A 22,988-nucleotide genomic window follows, 5' to 3' on the forward strand; every position below is an offset into this window, starting at 1 on the left:
AGTGCACGACTGTAAAAATTGAGCCTTGTTTGCAGTGCCTCAGAACTCATTGGGCTGCGATACAGTTGTACAGCCGAGTTGAACCACTGGGATGGGGACTGTTTTTTAAGGGTGTGATGCTGGATTTTCTTTCGCTCGTTGGAGGATTTTATTTTTGTTTGTTTGTTTTTCTGGTGGTGATGGAGGGGCAGAGGGAGAACAGACACTTGTTTTTTTGTGTGTTTGTTTTTAAGCATGACCCAGGGCTAGACCAAAATATCCAAAGGTTGTACGCACCCTACTGCAAATTTGCTTTTCCTTTATGGAAAGAAATACTGCTTTTCAGAAAGGCTAAGGTCCTTTCAGCACTTGGGAGTTTGCTTTCAGCACTTTCAAAATAAAAGTCGACAAGTCAGTTGAACCAAGTTAACAGAGAAAGAGTTTTTTTCTTGCACTATTGGAGAAATCTTGTCTTACTACAAGTATTTTATGAGTATTTTCATCGTCCTTTGGCTTACACATGACAAAACTAGAGAAAGGGAAAGAGGTTGAGTTGGAAATAAATCTGTTTTTCTGTTACCTGTGATTGCATCGTAGCCTTGTGAAAGGTCTGATGGCTCCATGGGAATTACGTTCTGTAAACAGCTGTGACCTGGTTTGATTTTCTTCCTTTAAAGCACCTAGAAGTCTCCATTGAGAACTGGAGCGTGACAAGTTAACTGGGAAAAAAGAAGCCATTCTTTCCATTCCATGGATCCCTTGGGTGCACCTTCCAAATTTGTGGATATCGACAGTCTGCCAGGCTGGAGTGATGTCTATGAGGCTAAGCAGCTGGACTCTCACCCAAACCCTGTTGAAAAAGCTCAAGTTGATATTAGATCACCTTTTCCATACAGGAAGGACATCAATGCAAAAATAATATTATGGTAAGCTCCACATGGTTCCAATGCCTTTGTCATCACCTCTCCATTTCCTGCAGGATCTGACTGCCTCAAACAACAACCACTCCATGTTTTTCTACCAAAATCTATTGATAAGTACAGAGTGCTGAGGTGAACTTACTCCATCAGTTTTTCTTTCCTGTATCTCAGACACTCAAACCTACTCTATAGGTGAGTAAGTCTGTTAATCAGTATGAACAGAGGAGGATTTAGAATGATGAAATGCTGTTATAGAGTCCTAGAATCAACAGATTTATTGGGGGCTGCTAATTAAGGGATCAGCCTGGACATCTTTCCTGGTTCATACGTGTGGGAAATATGAACCTGATGAAATAAAAAAAGAAAAGCAAAAGGTTAAACATCTCCTGTGGCCTGTGTTTGGGTAAAATAAATGTGAGCACTTTGAACTGTCACTTGAATCTCTCCCTGTGCTTGGGAATTGTTATTTCCCTTCCTATGCTGTTTGATTCCAAAATCCCTATGAGAGCTGCTGTGACAAAAAGCAGGTCAGAGTTCTGCTGTTCCATCTTCTCGCATGTATCTCTGCTGTGTTTATCTTCTGCATGTCTGATCCTTGAGCAGCAGACTGAACATGATCAAATTGTGGGTTCACAATTCCAGAACAAATGTAATGAAAACTTGACTGGCCACAGTGTCGCTTGAGATCTTTGGTGGTCTGAGGAATAGCAGCAGCAGCAGTAAGGTGCCCTGGATGGTATGCCTGCAGATAGGGGCGGGGAAATTGACATGTTTGAAGCTTTGGAAATAGCATATCATAAGGAGTGTCATCTTATCTCTAAAATATGAGAGAATACATATATTTTTAATGTCTTATATTATGCTGCTTCACATTTTCTGCTAACTAAACCACCCTACATAAAACAAAAACACTGCATTATCTACATACATCCCTAAATGACTGTTGAGGCTGAGAGTTTTCAAGGAAATGAGGGGTTGCATGCAATCTCCCTTTATCAGTTGGAAACAGAGGATGATTCTGCATGGTGAGCATGTCAGGGTACACTACCCTATGTGGGAACTGCAATATTGTTAATGCTTTAACTTATCATTTCCTTGCTTGTCAGCATTTATTTGAGAATATCCTGCTTAATCTGACGTTTAACCTGCAATAAACTTTCCTTGTTTCCTCAGGAAAGGAGATGTAGCATTACTGAACTGCACAGCCATAGTAAATACCAGTAATGAGTCTCTCACCGATAAGAATCCAGTATCTGAAAGTGTCTTCATGCATGCTGGGCCTGACCTGAGGGATGAACTCCAGAAGCTCAAGGGTAAGTAGCTGGAGACATTTTTCATACTGAAATCTGCTGTCCTTGCATAGTACAAAGCATGAGCCAAAATCAAGATGTAGCTTTTTCTTTTTCTTTTTTTTTTTTCTCTCCCATGTCTGGTGTTAAGGTGAAATAAAGAGGGGAAGCTAGATTGACATACATTTCCTCCACTTTTGGTGAGGTTTACATTAGCTAGATCCTTTGTTAACGTGTTATATTGATGATAATGAGACTTATAAACGTTCAGTTTTATTCTCAATGTCTGTTAGATGAAAATAAGTGTCCTTTTTATTTTGTGTGAGGAACCATGAGTTTATAGTTATCCAAGGTCATACAAACGTCTGATACAGCTTGCAGTTAAAACTAAGATTTCCCACATGGTACTGAGCTGAATTTTGAGACCAAACTGATTTATGTGTAATACTGGTCACTCTCTTTGGTAACAGCTCTTTCTCCTTGTCATGTAGTAACAAAATGGATAGAAGGAGCATTATATTTCCAATGCAGGCTCTCAGTAGCTTAAATCTCAATAGAACAGGCATGTTTAGTTTTATAAAATCCTATTCAATTCATTCAGCTTGCCTTTTGTGGGTAAGCTGGAAGTAAGACAGGAGGAAGAGCAACCATTGCATAGAAGAGGGAAAAGTCCATGTGCATCCTTAGAATGGAAACAACTGTTAAAATACAGCAGATGTAACAGAATAGCTAGGACCCTGGTACATACACTCACTTTTCTAAAAATAAACTGAGGGGTTCTTTCAGTGCATTGTGAGGTGGGAAGAGGGACATTTCAAGGAGTCCTTAACATTCAAGATCTGTCAGCTCTCTAGGAGGTTCTCTATAAAAGTTGGGCTGAGCTTCTTAAATTCTCTTTTACCTTCCTGAGCTGTATGCAGTTTACATCCTCCACCCCTGTGGTGACACTGATGGCTTTGATGTATTCTGCAGATGCATGACTCCTTGTGATAGTTTCCCTTTAGTCTTGTGACAAGATCCTTTCAGAAATCAATACTTCTCGGATGCTCTACTGGCGTGTTGTGTGGTGGAAGAAACTGGGTTACAGCTTTGGCTTTTGTGAACTATTAAGGAGTTTCACAGTAGCAGAAACAAAGCTTAGTTAAGAAACTAGTTTATCACACTTTTGTCACCTCAGCCTCATTTTTGTGCTTTTTCCCATTTAATTTTTAATTTTTCTTTATGTGGGAGAAAGTTCTTGGTGAGAATTAAAAATGTATGATCTTGGGTCTAAACCTGTAGATTGTGTGGAGTGGTGGTTTTTGGTCAAGTTACTTATACTGCTCCATATATTTCCATGTTTCATAGACTGAAAGAAAAAACATGATCTTAAAGCATGTGACATGCTGATCTTTAGAAGAATTGTGCTTTCTTTAAGGCTCAGCTAACGTCTGTGTTCCTGGGAACAGTGTAGTTTTGATTAACACACAAATACTACAGGGAGTAAAGGGAGGGATTTTTAATCACCAGATTAAAATAATAAGATCTCAACTTCAATTCCATTTTTGCCACAGACCATGACCTTGTACAAGTCACTGTACTAGACCACCTGACTCTGTGTCTTAAAATGGGAATAATACTTGCTGCTTGATTTAGTTTTGCAAATTTTGTAGAGATCTCTACACAGAAGGCATTGGGGAGTACAAAGTGTGATGAACATGTAGTTAGAAATTACTGATTCTGCATGTGGTTGTCTGAATTTATTAGTTTCCCTACGGAGTTCACAGTTATACCTAAGTCAAACTCTCTTAATTCTTTTCCACAAGAGAAAATACTTTGGACAGTTTTTATTACAGGCCTTTGCTCTTCTGAGTTTGTGTGACTTTATTCTTCCTCCTTGATCCATTCAGATCACAGAATCATAGAATGGTTTGACTTGGAAGAAACCTTAAAGCTCATCCAGTTCCAACCCCCCTGCCATAAGCAGGGAAACCAGCCTCTAATCCAAGTTGCTCCAAGCCCCATCCAGCCTAGCCTTGAACACCTCCAGAGATGGAGCATCCACAGCTTCTCTGGGCAACTGGTTCCAGGGCCTCACCACTCTCATAGTAAAGAATTTCTTCCTTATATCTAATCTAAATCTACCCTCTTCTAGTTTAAATCCATTCCCTATTGTCCTATCACTACACCCGCTGACAGAGTCCCTCTCCAGTGTTCCTGTAGGCCTGCTTTAGGTACTGGAAGGCTGCCATAAAGTCTCCAGGGAGCCTTCTCTTCTCCAGGGTGAAGAAGCCCAGCTCTCTCAGCCGTTCTTCATAGGAGAAAATAATAGCTTGATATCTAATATATTAAATGTTTTGGCTTTAGCTTCTCATTTTCCTATTTTCAGCTTACCTAGATATGTTCTTTGGAGTTGAGGCATTTTAGAGGATGTACAGCAGTTCAAAGTCTATGCTTAGTTTTAGTATGCCGCTGTGTTTTCCACTTAATTTAGAATAAACAAGGTTGACTTCTATAGAAAATAATGTGACTTACGGGATCAAAAAGTTTACAAGGTGTTGGCTTAAAGGCAATATGTTGCTGCCGTTGAAAAGGCATGCCTTAAGTCTTGAGTAAGATTCTCAACCTGGAATATTTCCTGCCATAAAACATGCTTTCATGTATGCTGTGAAACAGCCTGTCTGAGCACCACAACAAATTCAGTGGAGTTGGAGAGAAAGTGAACATTTCTGTTCAGTGTGAAGCTTCATAATCAACTTGAACCAGGCGGCAGCAGTGCTGCTGCCAGAAGGGTGGTCCCAGCCACTTGTTCACACAGCATTTCTTATCATGGGCAATAGCAACCTATAAGATCAGGTTGAAAACTGATCTGGTGAAAAGATTCGTTTTCAGCTAGATCAGAAAGCTTACGTGGATCTCTGCAGCTGTACAAGCAGAAGGAAGAAGATGAGAAATATTCCTCCTTGAGGGCTGGGAAAGAGAGAGACTAAAAGTACTTCTTCAGCTGTTCAGAACTGCAGTGGACTGGATTTCTTGTGAAATGATTTAGGTGAATAAGGGGAGAGGTACCTTTCCTGAAGGAAAAACAGATTTCAAACACAATAGCTGTTGCTGGATTATTATTTTTTTTAATCCAAAATGTATTGACAAATGGAAGGCAGTAGAGAGGCTTACAGATGTCACAGAGGGTTCTGACAAAATGCAAAAAAACTTGCAAAGAAATGCAGAAATTAAGTAGGAGTAACTTGCAGGGGATAGCCAAAGAACAGTGCTAATCAAAGTGAGTTAAAGACTATGCTAGCATGCAGTAAATGATCCTAGAGAATGTAACTGGAGGGTGCTGGGAATGGAACAATTAAATGTGGTGTTTAAACTTCATTGCCTTTGGACTAGACATCTGGTCTGTCAAGGAAGGTATGATCTCCTTGAAAATTATACTTATGCCTTATGGACACTAAGAAATTTGCAAAGCGATGAATGTGACCCTGCTCTGGGAGTGCAGATGAAATGTGTGCTCAGTCTTTCCAGTTCATGTAAGTGAGTTTGATTAAGGAGCTTTGCAGTCCTTTTATCCAAAAAGCAGTTTCCTAAAACGAGGCTGTTAAATTCAGAAGGACTTTTTATTGGTGGTTGTATAGTATATCGGTATATCACTGTTCTGCATGTTGTTAATACCTTTCTCCCTTTGGCTCTGTCTGTAACATAGTAAGCACTGCAATTAAGACAGCATTTCTAACAATTTATGGTTTGTCTTCCTATGCGTAGTTTTTAAAATTGAGAGGAATTAGCACAGCCTTCATCTCTTCAACATGACTAGGTGGTATTAAGCAGTAGGTATGAGAGAGAAAGTGTTATCCTTAATATTAGATACCCAAAATACTGACTTTTATGGATGAAGTCAAATATCTGACCCAGGAGGAAGTCAAGGGCTTGATTACTTCTAACCTGATGACATTTGTGCAAATCCTGGTGTTTATTTTTTTTTTTCAGGGTGCAGGACAGGGGAGGCTAAACTCACCAAGGGATTTAATTTGGCTGCACGCTTCATCATTCACACAGTCGGACCCAAGTACAAGAGCCGGTATCGCACAGCAGCTGAGAGTTCTCTGTACAGCTGTTACCGCAATGTCCTGCAGCTCGCAAAGTAAGTGTCCAGCGCCTTACGTAAGGCTTGCATGGCACATCCGTTCTCCTACAGGAGGCCAAATGTCTGTGAATATCGTCTCACATCGATTGGATTGGGGTCAGAACATAAGAATGTTACTGTGTTTATGGTATACCCCACGTCTTCTGATCTGTGTTGAGGTTTAAATAAAATGTAGTGAGAGATCTGAGGGGGTCAAGTTCTGAAACAGCGTAGCCAGAGCTGTGCAGCATTCAGACATTCGGAGAAGCATCGTTTATAATTCTGCCAGACTCCATGGTCAAGCAGCAGTTTTAGGTGTCTCTCTGCAGCCACACAGACATACCCAGTCAGATCAGACTGCTGTATCAGTTCATATTTTTGGCTTCTCAGCCCTCTTACAGTAGCCACAATTCTGAGTCAGGGTGCAAGGTTATTTCTAAATCAACAGTTACTGCAGATGGGTCTGTAGTTTTTCCTCTTTCATCCGTAGTGTCTTCTACTTCCTCTTAGCTAACATTTTTTTTCATCTTTATGGTTTCTGTTTTTGTGTTCTTTCCTGAATTCTGTTCTCCCATGCGGGCTGTTGTGATAGTAGTCGGCAAAAAATTCTTGAACAAGAACAATGTCAGAAAATTTACTTCACAATTACACAGGGTAGGGAAGATAATTCTTCCAAGACTGATCTCTGTGTTGTAGTACAGTAGTAACTGTTTCATAATCCAGATTGTAGCTAAGTCTTCTAGTATATACCAGTTCTTGGTTTTTGCTTTTTTTCTGCCTCATAAGTGGCAAGCAAAGCCAGGTCTGGATTGGAACCTCCAATAATGAAAAAAAAAAAAAAAGATAATTATGCTTGCTGATTTCTGAGTGACTTTTAGTCCTCCTATTCTCTAGAGTGATTTTTGACACCTGTGAAATTACTGTCTACCAGCTCTGAGCTTGTTCAAACTCCTCTGACTATTGGCACCACTTTTACTTTACTCTTCTAATAATGTGCCATGCTTCTGTTCTTACTGAATGTATCTGTATATATACTGTATATAGCACTCCTTGCAGTGGTTGTCTAATCGTATGTAGGATCAAGTAAGCCACTTCACTCAATGTATGGACCACTGACAAAACAAATGGCAGGACAAGTGAAGGAACATAATACTTACAGTAAAGAGCACCTTTTCTTCCCCTCTTTTCTCTTGTTGTCAATCCTATACAGGAAGAAAAGTATTTTGAAAGGATTACAGGGAGCTCGAGGTAAGAACTTCATTCAGGATATGAGAAATTGCAGAAAGAAGGTAGCGGAGGTAGAAGGAGAAAGCTGAGAACAAACACAAGAAGAAAACACCATGGATTCATTAAAGGCTCTTTCCTTCCCTGCTTAATAATAGTATGTGTGCATCTGGCCAGGATAGCATCCTTCTGCACAAACCTGAAAGAGGGTTACTACTACACAGAAGCAGGAGAAAAATACTGGTGTTACCTACTGTACTGGCAAAAGTTTGTTCTCACCTGACCTCAAGTTATGTGTCTGTTCATTGACTTCTCTATTTCTGGATTTCAGGGAACAGGCAATGTGCTCTGTAGGATTTTGTGTCATTAACTCTCTGAAAAGATGCTACCCCTTGGAGGATGCAACCCACATAGCACTGCGTAAGTTTATGTTGGAAAGTGAAGTAAACTGGATGGCAATATTCAACAGATTGCTTACCTCTGACAGACTGCTATTGATATGGGGAAGCTTTTTTTAGGGGGCTGTAATGTGTCACAGGAGGCCATAAAGAGGCAGGCTTTGCATGGGTGAATAGGAAATGGAGGATAAAAACAAAAGACCTTTCTCTGAGAGGCTATCAGTAAGCATCCATGGGTTGGATGCTGTGTTGGAACTTAGTGTTTGATACATTTTTTAATGACGTGGAAAAGATGCTGCAGAATGAGGTGAGAGTTTGCTAATAATAGAAAAATGTTCAGGATAACAAGGATGAGGCCTTAACTGTGAATAACTGTAGATGGACCTCAAGCAACAGAGTGAATTTCACCTACTATTTCAGTGTTGTCAGCATATCCAAATGTAAAGTCATATTCTTGCCCCACTGACCCACCCGTACGTGGTTCTGCCTCCACATGCAAAATGATGGGCTAATGCTAGGAAGCACGACCTTGAGATTATAATGGTTCCGTGAAAACAACAGCTCAACAGAGTTCAAAGGAGCAAACTAAATAAGACTGAACAAAATGAAGAATGCTGTGCTGTACACCTGTAGATTGTCCACCCCTCAAGTTGCACATCCAAGAGAAAACTAGAAGTTCAGAGAAGGTCAACAAGAACAGGCAAATGCAATGAACAGCTATGTAGGCTAAAGGCTTCTTTAAACTGCAATACACTGGACTTGAAAGGCGTGTGATAGATGTCTGTAAAATCATGAGTGGCATGGAAATGGTGAAAAGGAATCAACTGTTCACTGTCTCCCATGACAAATACTATGTATTTGCCTTTTTTTTTTTCCTTTTCCTCTTTTAACTTTTCATTCCCATTGTCCTGCTCTTCCTGTCTGCTTTCCACCACCACCCATTCCCTGGACCTCCCTGTATGGGACTCCTACACGATAGGACTGTTGTTGCAGGTGGAATGATAGGCTTTTCCTCTTGCTGTGCAAGCTGTCTGGAGAAATCTCACCCTTTGCCTAGCAGAGGTGCTGGCACTTGAAGCCGATTCATCTGTTTCTCTGGTTTCTCTGCCACCTGCCTGAGTAAGACTTCTGAAAATATCTGCTCATGCAGGTTCAGAAAAACGTTTGCTGTGGAACTGCAGAATTGTGTTTGTCCTATACAGTAGTGTTGTGGCTCAACCCAGTTACACTTGAATTTCTGTACAGGAAGTTTCTGAAAAGAGCTTTTTTTCTACTGACTGGTTGTTACTTCTTTCCTTTATTGCTTTGTTGTTGTCTGTGTAGGGCTATATGCTACTTGATAAAAATGTTGCTATGCCCATGTATTTGTTTGGCCATTTTCTGCCTTAGCAATCTTGATAGAAAAGCACTTGAAAATCCTGACATCTGTCAAGATTACAGATGAGGGCCCTGAGCTGCAACACAAGGACATACCTGACTGGGAGTTTAGTTACAAAGCATTTCTCCCTAAACTGCAAATGCTCAGGAACTTGACAGTGTTTTTGGATTATGCTACAGTTTTGTGGAGGGAATTAGTAGAGGGAATAAATTGTCTCCTGACTTACATTTATGATTTCTATATGCTGCTCTTGCATAGCTGACCCCTGAGTTTTTGTGTGGCTAACTCTGCCTTGTGCCAGCTTCTGCTATGGCCTGCTTATCAAGTTGCTTTCCTGATAACTGAGGGAACCGCAACTTGTTCTAGGAATATCCATTTTTGACAACTTGCAGAGACTTGGTAAAGGAGGGCTTTGGTTTGTTTTTTCACAGGGCACTAAGATCACATTCCATAAATTGAGGTGTGCCTAGTAAGCTAAAATCACAGAGAGCCTTTTTCATTTTTTCATCCATCTGTAAAGACAGAAGCAGGAGAGAATGGAGATGGAATTTCCAGTATGCCCGAGAACCCATTTCATGTTAAACCACCACTTAATCCATGCTTGTGTACTGCCTGTGGAGCTATTTTGTACAAGGAGAGAGATGTCTTTCTCTGTTCTGCACTCCGTTGATTTCCATGCTTGTAGTCATGCGTGTAAATTTCTTCTCCTCTTTTGCTAACTACATTTACTCTTCCTCCTTGCAGGCACAGTTAGAAGGTTCCTGGAGATTCATGGGGAGACCCTAGAGAAGGTTGTGTTTGCAGTCTCTGAGCTCGAAGAGGTATCTCTTTGATGTTCCTTCCATCAAAATTCACGGACATGTTTGATCTCAGCATCAGCATTAACCTCTGCACTGTAGGCTGAGACTTGGATTCTCCCTAACAAATCATCCTGTCTCACTTCGACTTCTGGTTGCACAGCTTATTTCTGTTTCTTATCAGCACAGTATCTTTTCCAGTACTTTTTCCCAGCACACTTTGAGCAGTCACCGTAGATTTGTTTACAGTCTTTCCATTTTTGGGTTCCAAGTTCCTGAGCCGTAAACAGGAGCCAATATTAGAGGTTAGAGCATGCAGTTGTGCTGGATGCATGCTACCAGCCAGACACGAATTTCTCATGCAAGACTTGCTCTTTACACAAGGTTTGGTATTCTGCTTTTAAAAGAAGATTGCCCTGATTTCCATTCACATATAAAGACCTTAAACATTGCTTGCTGAAATAACAAGCTTGATGTTTAGTGATTTGTTTTCAGATAAGTGCTAACAGCTTCAGTCCTGTTTTTGCCCGGGACAGAGTTATTTTTCCATCTAGTAGCTGTTACGGTTTTGTGTTTTGGATTTAGGGTGGGAATAATGCTGATAATGCACCCATATTCTAGTTGTTGCAGAGCAGTCCTTGCACTGAGTCAAGGACTTTTCAGCTGCACTGTCTTTATCTCAATCCTTGAGTTTTTAATTCTTTTATTATTTTTTTTCTGATTCTCTCCCCCATTCCACTGAGGGGGAGGGAACAGACATCTGTGTGGTGCTTAGCTGCCTGTCAGGTTAAACCACACCAGTCCTTTTGGTACCCAATATGGGGCACAAAGGGTTGAGATAATGACAGATCTGACCAGAGCATGTTAAAACACAATTGTTATAAACACTTTATCAGTTTAATAGTTGCTGACCAGTGATGCCCAACACAGTGCTCAAGGTTTACACATGACCCATGTAAAGGACCATTGTGGTTTAATCCAGCAGGCAGCTAAGCACCACACAGCCATTCACTCACTCCTCCCATGCCCCCAGTGGCATGGGGGCATGGGGGGGATGGAGGGGAGAAAGGTAAAATCTCGTGGGTTGAGATGCAGACAGCTTAATAGGACAGAAAAGGAAGAGAAAATGATGATAAAAATACACAAAGCCAAGCGATGCACAATGCGGTTGCTCAACACTAGCTGACCAATGCCCAGCCAGACCGCGACCAGCAGCCCTAATCCCCCAGCCAACTCCTCTCAGTTTTATTGTTGAGCACAATGCCATGTGCTAAGGGATATCCCTTTGGCCAGTTGGGGTCAGCTGTCCTGGTTCTGTCCCCTCCCAGCTCCTTGTGCACCCGCAGCCTCCTCACTGGCAGGGCAGCAGGAGGAGTTGAAAAGTCCTCGACTCAGTGCAAGCACTGCTCTGCAACAATTAAAACATCAGTGTGTTATCAACACTGTTCTCATCCTAAATCCAAAACATGACACCATACCAGCTACAAGGAAGAAAATTTATTTTATCCTAGCCAAAACTAGGACAACATCTCTTATATATTGGACTTAATAATAGCTGCTCCTGTGCAGAATACCCACACTGTTCAGATTCTGTCACATCTGGATGACAAAAGGAAATTACTTAACAGGGGTTCTAAAGGTACTAGTCTGCTGTAGGGAACATGTGATGAAGTATTGCAATGTTTAGTAAAGATTTTCACTGTTTTCCTATACGTGGGGAGGGTTTCTCTTGCCTGTTTCTTGTTTATTCTTTTTCCAGTCAGATCACTCAAGGTGGTCTGTGTAGTGATCCATTTTAATTTAAGCAACCTTTGCTGAAGTTTGTCATCTACATGTACTGTAACTTCCTTATAAAGCTGAAATATCTTCAGTCCAACTGAGTTAATGGAATTTAAAGCAGAATCTTCTCTGGGTTACTTGCCAATGTGGCACCAAAAAAAAAAATTTAACCTTCATAAAGGCTATCTGCTCTTATTGCCAAATAGCAGCCCAATGTAAGCCATTGTGGAAAGTAGCACTTTGCCTCCAAACCTCAGAGAAGATACCTGCTGCAAGGGTAGGTGTTACATCTCTGAAGAGCAAGGATGCGTGATAGACCTTCACGCATTTTTCTTATTTATAGGCCACTTACCAGAAGTTGCTGCCTCTGTATTTTCCAAGATCATTGGAAGAAGAGATACAATCCTTGCCTTACCTCCCTGCAGATATTGGTAATGCGGAAGGGGAGCCTGTAGTACCAGAGCGGCAGATCAGAATTACTGAGAAGCCAGGTGTTCCAGATGGTGAGTTCTTAACTCAATTTTGGAATAAGGATCTCTTTGTGAAAGTAAGGAAAACACAGGAAAAAAACACATGGTGAGCAAAGAGATATCTTGGGTGAGGTGGGGTGGGAAGGCAGGCTGTAATGAAAAGAATTGTCAAGTTGCCTCATTAGCTATGTGTGTTCGACAGCAGTAACTTCTGCTTTCTGCCTCGACGTTGAGAGTGGTTAGAGGATGTGGTAAAGCCATCGTTCTGTCTTTTTATTTCTGGGGGAGGGGTGAAGGAGTTCATTCACTTTGCAGATTTTCTCCAGAGCTGGTTAGGAGCTTCTTTTCCCATTCAGAATTGTACCAGCCCTTGGCTGAAAAAGACATTATTGTTACTGGGCTGTCATAGGCTATTTATTAAAATGTTGTTTCTAGCCAGGTCAGATTCTGTTGATCCAGTACATGCATCAAACTAGCAGGTGCTTAACAAAAATCAGCAGAAACTCCCCTAAAAAGTAGAGGAACTAGATCAATCCAGAGATCAGTGTTTGAGAAATGGCTGTCAAAAGCTTAGTGAAAGAAGACAGATTATAAAGAGGTTGCCCAAGTTTCAGGGTTGAAGTGGTGCGAGGTGGATGGCAAAACAATAAGCGTGTAAATGGGCATAGATGGTGCATTCTGCCTTCTTCATTAAGCAGTCCTGTAAAAAGTTTGCACTTCAAGCCAGGCCTTAAACCATCAAAAACAGAGAATCTGGAATGGTTTCCAAAGGTTTTCTGCTTTTGCATGACTGGTAGTGATAAGGCTGAATATGCAACAAAGATGCACACAATTTCCCTGTTCGTGGTGTGATATCTGATGTACCAACTCTTGCTGTTCAGACTACTCTTTTCTTTTTTTCTTTTCCCTGCCTAAACCTCTGGCCAGAGTAGTATAGAGTGGCTGATCAGTGTGAGGCACTTAGCCACTGGCTAACAATTTCTGAAATTTTGGGTTTTGCATATATAGGAGAAAATTGGTATAGTGGAATCCTATACTCCTGTTCCGTTGTTGCTATAGCATGTCATACTAAAGTTGGGAAACTCGTTTCCCATCATCCAAATTGCCCAGAGAGGCAGTATTAGAAGCCTTAACAATATTCCTTGATGGTATAAAGTTCAGTGAAGCATTCTGTTATGGTTGCCAGCAAGTAAGCCTGTGTTCTCATACTTCATTGCACAGCCATGTAGTAGATACCCAAACTCAGGTCATCACTCTTCTACAGCATCTGTTTCAGCAGTCAACTTAAAAGGAAGAAGCAAGCCCTTCTAAGCTGAGTAAAACTGCAGCACATGTCCCTCTGAATGCTGCTAACTTTTCCTCTTAAAACAACTCAGACAACTGGAAACCCCACGTCACTCTCTCAAGACTTTATTGTGGAATCCACTTGGGAGAATTAACCATTTTCTATGTGTTACAAGGTGATAACTAAGACTTGCTCAGTTATTTTCCAGTCAAACCAACACTTTAAGGGAGTCTGTAGTTCTCAGTTGCATGCTATAATCATGGTACACTGTGGTTTTTGTGTGTGTAGCATGACGAGTGAGTTGGCTCACAGAGATATTTAGCAGTTCATTAGCAGCACTGCTGTTTCGTACACAGCTTGAACATTTCATGCTACCTTTGTTTCTACTGCAGATGCTTCAGATGAAGAGGGGTTGGAGGCAGACTTGTCTTTCATTGGTTCCCATGCTTTTGCCCGCATGGAGGGAGACGTTGACAAACAGAGACGCCTCATCCTTCAGGGACAGTTGTCAGAGGCAGCACTGCAAAAACAGCATCAGAGGAAGTGAGAATTTCCTTGCCTGTGTGAATATTCTGGGTTAGCTAGCTGTTCAGAGGACCAACTCTCACGATGACTGTTATCTGTAAGGTCTGATGTCACCCTAAATCTCAGTGGTAGCTTCTCTAGCCTGAAGCAAATGGGCAGTAGAAGGGAAGCCACTGCTGAATCCTCTAGCACGCACAGTGCATCTGGCCAGCTGGTTTATTCCTTTGCCTCAAGGTGTCACTGTTTAATTATCACTTTCTGTGGTGGGGTCACACTAGCTTTTCGTACTGCCTGCTTGCTCCTGAGGCTCTGGGCAGCTAGCAAGTAGTTTTTTCTTTGTCTCAAAATAGAAAGATTTAATAAATAAATAAATAAATAATGGACGGTGACAGTTCTTCCCTCTTTTTTTTGTTTCTTTATTTTTTGCCACTACCCTTAATGTGCATAACCACTTTGCAAGAAGCCAGTCCCATGCTAGGGAATCTTTAAGGTGTAATATTTGCCGTGTTTACTCAGATGAGGCACTAAATTCTTCACCATTTAGGAAATAAAATACATATGTGATGCTGGTTGCTGAGTAGTAAGGTTCAACTTACAGACTTTTTAAAGAAATCTTCTGTTTTTAAAATGCTGACACGGAGATGTTTCAATGGAAAAATCTTTTGAGATGTTTTCAGCCCAGATGCAATGCCACTGATAGTTACTAGGTGGTGCATGTTCAGTGCCCCAGTAAAAATCAGTGGGGAAGTCACTGACACTTGAGTGTTTATTTTAATGCTTCTTTATCAATTTGAAAGTAGCTTTATTATCAGAAACTCACATTAAAGAGAGATCAGTCATGAAGTGCTTGTTTTATCCTTCCTTCCCCATATACTTCTTTAGGCTTCTAATGCTGGCCCAAAGGGGATTAGATCTGACCAGATGTTTTTCACTTTCTAGTTACAATCGCTGGCTGTGTCAAGCAAGAGCTGAAGACCTCTCTGATATTGCTTCCCTCAAAGCCTTGTACCAGACAGGTAAGTTTAGGGCACTGATGACTTGCTCTGGTGATGACCCTGTCTTAAAGTAAAAATACAAAATAAAAACATGATATTTTCTTTGGAATTTGAGTATAATACATCATGTCATCAAGTCAGAAACCTGGCCAGGAATTAGGCAGCACCTCTGTAGTAAATCTGGTATTTTCATGTTCTTTCTTGACTGACTTTGAAAGACTGAGTAGTAAGCTCCCCAGCAGCTCCTCTTTAACAGTCTGAGGATATATGCATACTCTGAATTTGTCTGTAGAATGCAACCAGTAATAGTCTCAGAGGAAGAATGAACTTAGTGTGAAAGGCAGTTTAAACAAAGAAAAAGTAATGTTCTGCGGTTAGTTTAGCAACAGTAGTAGGGAGGTGCAGTTACACTTTCTGATGTGCAGGAGCTTTCTGGCTAGCAACTTTAGATGTGAATCAATACAGTTAGATTTAGCCAATGTATAAGAAGCTCTGTGTGATAATTTATTGTTCAGTCTGAATAATGTCCACCCTTTGCAAAGAAATTAATGTTGCTTTCAGGTGATTAGTGCAGAGAATAAGCAGTTACCACAGCAACTTTTAACAGAGCTTTCCTGAAGAAATAGAGCTTTTAATAGAGCTTTCCTGAAGAAAATGGCTTTCTTCCTTTACCCTCAGCTTGGGTTTGTGTTGCTCTCCTCTGTATCTCTCTCATAGGACCAGTGACTTAGTACCACGGATACCACACCTTGCAACCTTGCGTTTGGTAGATAGGGAAACTAGGGAGAGAATCAACATACAGATGAGTTTGGTGGGAGGTACTAGCTGCTAGACCCTTGCAGCACAGGAGCCAGAAGCAGGGAATGTGTCCTTTTTCATTCCTTTTTCCTGTTTAGGTAATGCCACATTTGGAGGTAAAACCTGCCAGGCTCCCAAGTGGCTTGTTGCTGCTTTGCACCATGACAGAAAGAGACATGTACTCAAGCTTTCAAAAGTATAGCTGCATTTATCACAGAATCATCTAGGTTGGAAGAGACCTCCAAGACCATCTAGTCCAACCTCTGACCTAACACTAACAAGTCCTCCACTAAACCATATCACTAAGCTCTACATCTAAACGTCTTTTAAAGACATCCAGGGATGGTGACTTATGTAGCTCATGGTTCTGCAGAGTCTATTCAGCACTTTGGCCTCCTGAAAATCCAGACACTTACAATGTTTTTTGTGCAGGTATCAAGACTTTGTGATACCTTCTACTCTGAAACTTAAATTTTTAATTCGTTTTAGGTAAGGCATGTTGTACACTTATTTCTTGAGATTTAGGTAAGTGTAGAATACACAGTCAATGTAACATTACAGTCCTTGAAACTTAAGATTCTAGGATGTGATGCAGCCTTCTTTTCTGGACCAGAATAGCCACTGGCATGGTAAAAAGTATCTCTAGCATATTTCCTCCATTTTTGAGATGGAAACCAGAAGCATTGCAAAAATTCTGAGTTGTGGCTGGTTCTCCCTAGTTTAAAAGGACCAACTCTGAAACCTGACATGACTGGGAGGATTTCTGAGTCATGTTTTTCTTTCTCTTGTAGGTGTGGATAACTTTGGTCGCACAGTAATGGTAGTGGTTGGAAGGAATATCCCTGTAACATTGATAGACATGGAAAAGGTAAAACTTTGCAATACTAGAGTTGTGTAGGTTGAATGTGAATGTTCAGGTTGTGAAAGTCAGATTATAAAGAGTGGTTTGGTGTTAATTCTAAAAGTGTTATCTGTAGAAGACTTAAGAGACTAAATAAAAAATATTTTCATAGACAGATCAAAACTTATTCCCCCATATGCTTTGTATGTCTTGTGGTGGCTTTTCTGGAGAAGGAACTGGACTGTTTTCAGATAAAATTGTTGTTTTTCTTCTCAAAAAGCAAGACTTGCTGTAACTGGAAGATATGTGAAGTGAAATGTAACAAGTTAAATAAGTTTTTCATGTAAACAACAAAACTTTCTCTGTGAAGTCAGACAAAAAAAGATATCCAAGTGATTACAATCAAGTTCAAGACTTGGAGTGCTCACCTTGCTTTTGTAGCTCAAACAGAATGCCACCCAGATTCGTGATTCCTGATATTTGAATGAATTAAAGAAAGCATATTAAAATATAATGCAACTGTGAAAGAGTTCTTTGCATATATAAATTTAACTTCTTTCCATCTCAGGCTCTTCTGTATTTCATCCACGTCATGGATCATATTGCAGTGAAGGAATATGTCCTAGTGTATTTCCATACACTCACAAATGATTACAATCAACTAGACTCTAATTTCTTGAAGAAACTCTATGATGTTGTTGATGCCAAGTGAGTGTCAATAGAAAAACCCTGCTATGCTGTGCAAATGTTTGTCATTCCTTTCATCTGGTTTCCCATTTATTCATTGTGCTAGGACAAAGACCTAAGTAAGTAACAAAGGCAAAAAGAAGGGTATCTGACATCATTCCTACTCACAGAATTATAGAGTGGTTCGGGACCTTAAAGCTCATCCAGTTCCACACACCACACCACACCACCAACCCACCATGGGCAGGGACACCTCCCACTAGACCAGGTTGCTCCAAGCTCCATCCAACCTGGCCTTGAACACTTCCATGCATCTACAGCTTCTCTGGGCAACCTGTGCCAGTGCCTCACCACCCTCATAGGAAATAATTTCTTCCAAATAATCTAAATCTGTCCTATTTTAGTTTAAAGCCATTCCCCCTTGTCTTATTACTACACTCCCTGATAGTCCTTCCCCAGATTTCCTGTAGGCCCCCTTGAGGTACTGGAGGGCCACTGTATAGTCTCCCCAAAGCCTTCTCTTCTCCAAAACTACTCTCTACTCAAATCATCTATGAAATCAGGAAGTGTCCTCCGCAGTCTCCCTTTTGTTAGCTGCTAGAGAAACATACTGGGTGTATGGTCTGCCCAGATGTAGAGCTTCTGGAACCTGACGTTGTGAGAGGTGTGTTGTTGGGTTGTGACAGAAGAGGCTTGTGTAACCCTGGCAGTCTTAAGTTGTTGATAATATTCACTGTTCACATAAAAGATGGCAGGCTATATCTTTACCAGAAAGATAATCATTCTGCTATATATTTTCTCTTTGCATTTACTCTCCTGGTATCTGCCCTTATATGAGATCTAGCTTTGTGAAATTGCATCACAGGCACTTAAACAAAATGATCTATATTTCAACAGTTCTGTTGTCTAGGTAAGCTTGATTAGAAGTCACATTTCAGAGTTTTTTTCTTTCTTTAAATCAGGTACAAGAGGAATTTGAAGGCACTGTATTTTGTCCATCCAACATTTCGTTCAAAGGTGAGGTATATAGTAGAAAAGAAAAGAACATTTTGGGTGTTGGCAGATAAACATGTAATCTTTCTTTCTCATTGCCATGCTCAGCCAGAGCTCTACTTTCCAGAACTTTCAGAGCAACACTGGATCTGACTCAGTCTCCTCCTCTGGAGGATGACTAAGTCGTCCTTGTCTCTGATCATATGGAATTTAGATTGATGCTCTTTTCCTGACCAATTTCTCTCCTGTATGGTCTCCCAGCTTGGAATGTCTCAAGAATTTCTTCATCCAGTAACAACATCCTTTCAGCCAGCTTTCTATGTGCATTTCAATAACTTTTCTGCAACAATATTAATATCTGAAGCTGGAAAAAATTTGAATTCTTTCCCTTCTAGCTACCATGTTAATATATAGTTTGTCAGCAAAAGGTATTTTACTTGCTTTTTATTTTCCAGAAGTCCAGCTTCTATTAGCAGAAACCAAACCGACTTTTATCCCAAGTTTGGAAAAATTCAGTGGCCTGCATGCCACCTGTCATGGGCCCTTGACCCTCCCGCCCCCGCCCCCCCAGTATGAGCATTTGTGACCTGTAGAACAGCAGCCTCTGCTTCTTTTTCCTTTCCCTTCATTCTATCAGCCTAGATAAGAAATAAGTAATATAGTGCTCAATCTGGGAGAAGGTGGGTTTGAAAGCAAAAGTTTGCACCATCAATCTAAACAGCAGTATTTAACAACTTTCTGAAGTACAGATGGTGTCTTACTGGCCTTTGCAAAACAAAAATTCCTCATCCCATTTACATCCAGAGACAGAGGTACATATGCTTCCAGCAAAATCCTGTCGAGTAAGTTGGTAAGACTTCGTTATTTAAGAAATGTGATAAAATAGAAGGGGACACACATGCTTTCCACCAATCCAAAGCAGCGAGGAGTTTTCAGCAGAACTGCTGGAAGTCTCTCTCCCTAGAACTGCCCTTTTCTTTGAAAATTTAAAGGCAATGGGTTGAAATTGCTTCTGTCAGGTATCAAGTCAGATAGATCATATTCTGAGCTGGCTAAACCAGAAGTGAAAACATGTTGCTATGTAGCCTTCTTTTTTTAAGACAAAAGTAGCAGAATAGTTGTCACTATTCTAGAGTAGAAAGAGGGGACCTTAAACTGGCAGCTGAGGAGGAAGAGGAGCTAGCATGGAGTCAGATAGCACTAGCTTTAAAGCTCTAAAGCTTGCTAGCACTCATTGATGTGTACTTCCTGACTTCGTTGTGTTATTGCAGTGGTATCAGTGCTTCAAGTGTAATTCAAACCAGATTTTGAATATTATGCTCAACTTGGAGACTTTGAAACAGCACCATCTTAATTAGTTTTGTTGGGGTTTATTTTCAGGTCTCGGCATGGTTTTTCACAACTTTTACAGTCTCAGGGCTAAAGGACAAAATCCACTATGTGGAAAGCCTTCAGCAGTTATTCACAGCCATACCCCCAGAACAGATTGATCTTCCCCCTTTTGTCCTTGAGTATGATGCCAGGGTAAGTGATTTCATGTGGCAAGTATCTGTCTGTGTTCCCAAGTGTAGTTATTGTGCATCTCCCATTCTGCTCTGCAAAACCTGTAACGGGGTTGGCCTCCATGTATTAAGAATGTGGAGAAGAAAGAGGGGAGACTTCCTGGATAGTCTAGTTTTTCTTCTGTGACTAACGATTTTCTTAGATTTTATTTTCAGTATTTGTCCAAGGAGGGGACAAGAAGCAGACTCCATTCTCAATAGTGCAGCCTCCTATGTGTTTAAGAGGCAGACTAGTTTTCTTTGGCCAAGAACTGTAACACAACATGCCAAGAGGCTATGCAGAAGATAAAATTCATGTCATATATGTGCTGTATACTTTATACATATTGAAAAAAAAAAAAAAAAAAGCTGTCTTGTCTTTTCCTTTCTCACGTACCAAGGAAAAAAAAGGCAACAGAAAATAGAACTGTAGTAGGATGCCTTGCATTGTGTGAGTTCATCCTCCTCTCACGTCTCTGTACAAATGGTGGAATGCATATGGCTTGCACCATTCAAATCAACCTAATGAGGTTGTGCTCTTAACTACAAAGTAGCCGACACAGCTGCACGTCTGCATAGGCAACGTTCTCTTGAAGGGAATGACTGGCTGGCTACCCTAGCGTTGGCGGTTTCCTTGCATCAGAGTTTTGGCTGAATTTTAACCTGTATTTTGTGTTTAAAACCAGTTCAAAACTGATAACCAGTACTGTCCTGTTCTGGTTGAATTGTGGTGGTCACTGTATTCATGGAAAAAGCAGTTAGGAGTACGTGTTTACATCTGCTTCCGTATTATCATCCATTGTACCCAGGTGTGCTGGAGAAGGCTTTTATTCAACTATTTATTCTGTTCTCATTGCAGGAAAATGGGCCTTACTATTCCTCTTATCCTCCATCCCCTGACTTGTGATCTGCAGTCCTGCGATGCTGCTGGTTTCCCATGGATCCAATGACCTGATGTCTGCCAAAACCTGTGCATTTGCCCATGTACAGAATTCAGAGAGAGGGTTTTCCTCCCCCAGCTCTGGTATTTTTTTACTGATGAGATATTTTCAAGCACTCAAGCAATCAGAGAACTTTATGCCACTGTGAACTCTACAACTATTTCAAATATATTTATCCAATGGAGAAGTTGATTTCAGGATCACTAGGTACATTTTATTTTCTTCTTTTTTGAAGCAGTTACATTTATTCCTGAACAGACGTTCTCTTTTCAGGGAAGTCCATCCAAAGCACTTGATCATATTTTTAACTATTATAATTTTCCACATCCATTTGCAATACCTGTTTTTGACTGGTTTGTACAAATACTGTGCAGTACCAGCCTGACATGTTGCTCATCATATGGTCGCTGTGCTTCACATCTGGTTACTTTCCCTTTGTTAGTGCTGATTACTCTGGTCTTGCCCCAGCAAAAGTACCTGGAATTGGGAATACCATGTCTGCAGGCTGATGAAAGCACTACAGCCAAGCAAAGATTACTGCAACACTTAATATGATAAACGCTGCGTGAGATAGGAGCCTGATACAGTCCCTGCCAGTTTTCATTGGATGATGTGACATGTCAGGATGCCACTACCCTCCCAGTAAGAATAAAGTTGAAAAGCATTGAAAGTTTCTTTATACTCTTCTGTAGTTGTTATGCTTTGAAATGGACAGACGTGTTTCTATGGTAAGAAAATATCGTCTGTCTGAAGCAGTGGGGAGGTGGAAGTGGCTCCAACCCCAGCCAAGGGTGGCAACCAAAGTGGTTGTTTTAGGGGTATCCCTTTTATTTCCTGGTATATTGTATGGCACAATGTTCTGTATGGCACCTGTTGATTTTGACAGACAGTGTGCATGCGAGAGCTCAGCAGTGATACGGAAGTGAAGGTTGAAAGTCTTTCAGCCTGACAATAGAATACTGAGAGAAGAGGGAGAAAGCTCCCTTGTAAAACATCATCAGGGATGATGACATCCCTGGTAGGAAGAATGTCACAGAAGTACTGAGTATGAAAATGATACTTTATTTTTCATGTTTTCATGCTCTTCTATCCCGACACATCGCTGACACTCTTTACCAAACCTCAGTTTTCCGTTTTTCTGCCACCTTTGCAGTAACCACCTTTTTAAGAGTAAGCAAAAGTCATCATGAAATCCTGGCGGTTATTCATGCCCACCACTGGAAACAGGTCTCTCTCCTACTTAAAAACACTGTAAATTGTTAGGATAAACGGGGAAGAATCCTCCCTTTGTCTTGATCATCTAATTGCATGTCACAATTCATGACTGAAACTCAGAGTTAGGGCTTTCTTGTGTTAGTACGGTGAAAGATGGCCCATATTGAGTTTCCTTTCTCTCCTACCTTGGCCTCCTTTTGGCTTAATGTCGTGTTTATATTCCACATATCCTCAGCATGTTGGTATGTCGGTTACAGATGAAGATAACTCGGCTGGGGTTTAACAGTCATACAACTTAAAAGTGGTATTGCTCTTTAAGTGGCCTCCAGGGTCTTTATGTGATTCCATTATCAGATCCAAGGTGCGCTGCTAAAAGCTGGAAACTGTAGCACAATGGAAAACCACTTTGGTGTTAATACTTAGGAGCGTTGCACCTTGTGGTCAGTTCACATGTGCTTCCTTCAGCACTTCGCTGGTGTTTTTTAAGACAAGGAAATAGCAGCAGTCTATATGGAGCAGCTACTATTTGTTCCTACCTCCTCTTTTCACCTAGCTGTTTTCAGCTGCCCTTGTCTACTGACTGTTTTATAGGCAGCAATGAATTTTCCATGCTCCTCTAACGATTTGTATAGCTTTCCGCCCCCATTAACCATCTGCTGTTTTTCACACCCGTGGCATTTTCACCAGGGCTGTTGCAAAATAGCTGGTGCCCACTTAATAGGCAGATTAAAGGTGATTTGGAGCATATTGTGAAAACAGAACTCGGCTTCATCGGCTTTGAGCTGGTGCCTGTCCCTATAGCTCACAGATGGCTCAGAGTCATAAAAG

At 40.9% G+C, this 22,988-nt stretch overlaps 1 protein-coding gene across 2 annotated transcripts in view; it reads left to right on the forward strand.

Moving 5' to 3' along the window:
* Positions 1 to 21,619, forward strand: part of GDAP2 (ganglioside induced differentiation associated protein 2) — a 22,794-nt gene extending 1,175 nt beyond the window's left edge. Inside the window, exons 2-14 of one of the 2 annotated variants that reach the window (XM_035314593.1) lie at positions 577 to 905; positions 2,073 to 2,212; positions 6,158 to 6,311; positions 7,849 to 7,937; positions 10,038 to 10,114; positions 12,213 to 12,372; positions 14,017 to 14,167; positions 15,089 to 15,165; positions 16,734 to 16,810; positions 17,352 to 17,491; positions 18,433 to 18,487; positions 19,844 to 19,987; positions 20,864 to 21,619. In XM_035314593.1, coding sequence (XP_035170484.1) covers positions 730 to 905; positions 2,073 to 2,212; positions 6,158 to 6,311; positions 7,849 to 7,937; positions 10,038 to 10,114; positions 12,213 to 12,372; positions 14,017 to 14,167; positions 15,089 to 15,165; positions 16,734 to 16,810; positions 17,352 to 17,491; positions 18,433 to 18,487; positions 19,844 to 19,987; positions 20,864 to 20,911 — 1,488 coding nt within the window. In that variant the 5' untranslated portion in view covers positions 577 to 729 and the 3' untranslated portion in view covers positions 20,912 to 21,619. The remainder of the gene's footprint in view (positions 1 to 576; positions 906 to 2,072; positions 2,213 to 6,157; positions 6,312 to 7,848; positions 7,938 to 10,037; positions 10,115 to 12,212; positions 12,373 to 14,016; positions 14,168 to 15,088; positions 15,166 to 16,733; positions 16,811 to 17,351; positions 17,492 to 18,432; positions 18,488 to 19,843; positions 19,988 to 20,863) is intronic. The other variant, XM_035314600.1, reaches the window with a different exon arrangement.
* The last annotated feature ends 1,369 nt before the right edge of the window (positions 21,620 to 22,988 follow it).

This window comes from Oxyura jamaicensis, chromosome 1 (genome assembly GCF_011077185.1).
Source record: "Oxyura jamaicensis isolate SHBP4307 breed ruddy duck chromosome 1, BPBGC_Ojam_1.0, whole genome shotgun sequence".
In the NCBI taxonomy this organism is placed as follows: domain Eukaryota; kingdom Metazoa; phylum Chordata; class Aves; order Anseriformes; family Anatidae; genus Oxyura; species Oxyura jamaicensis.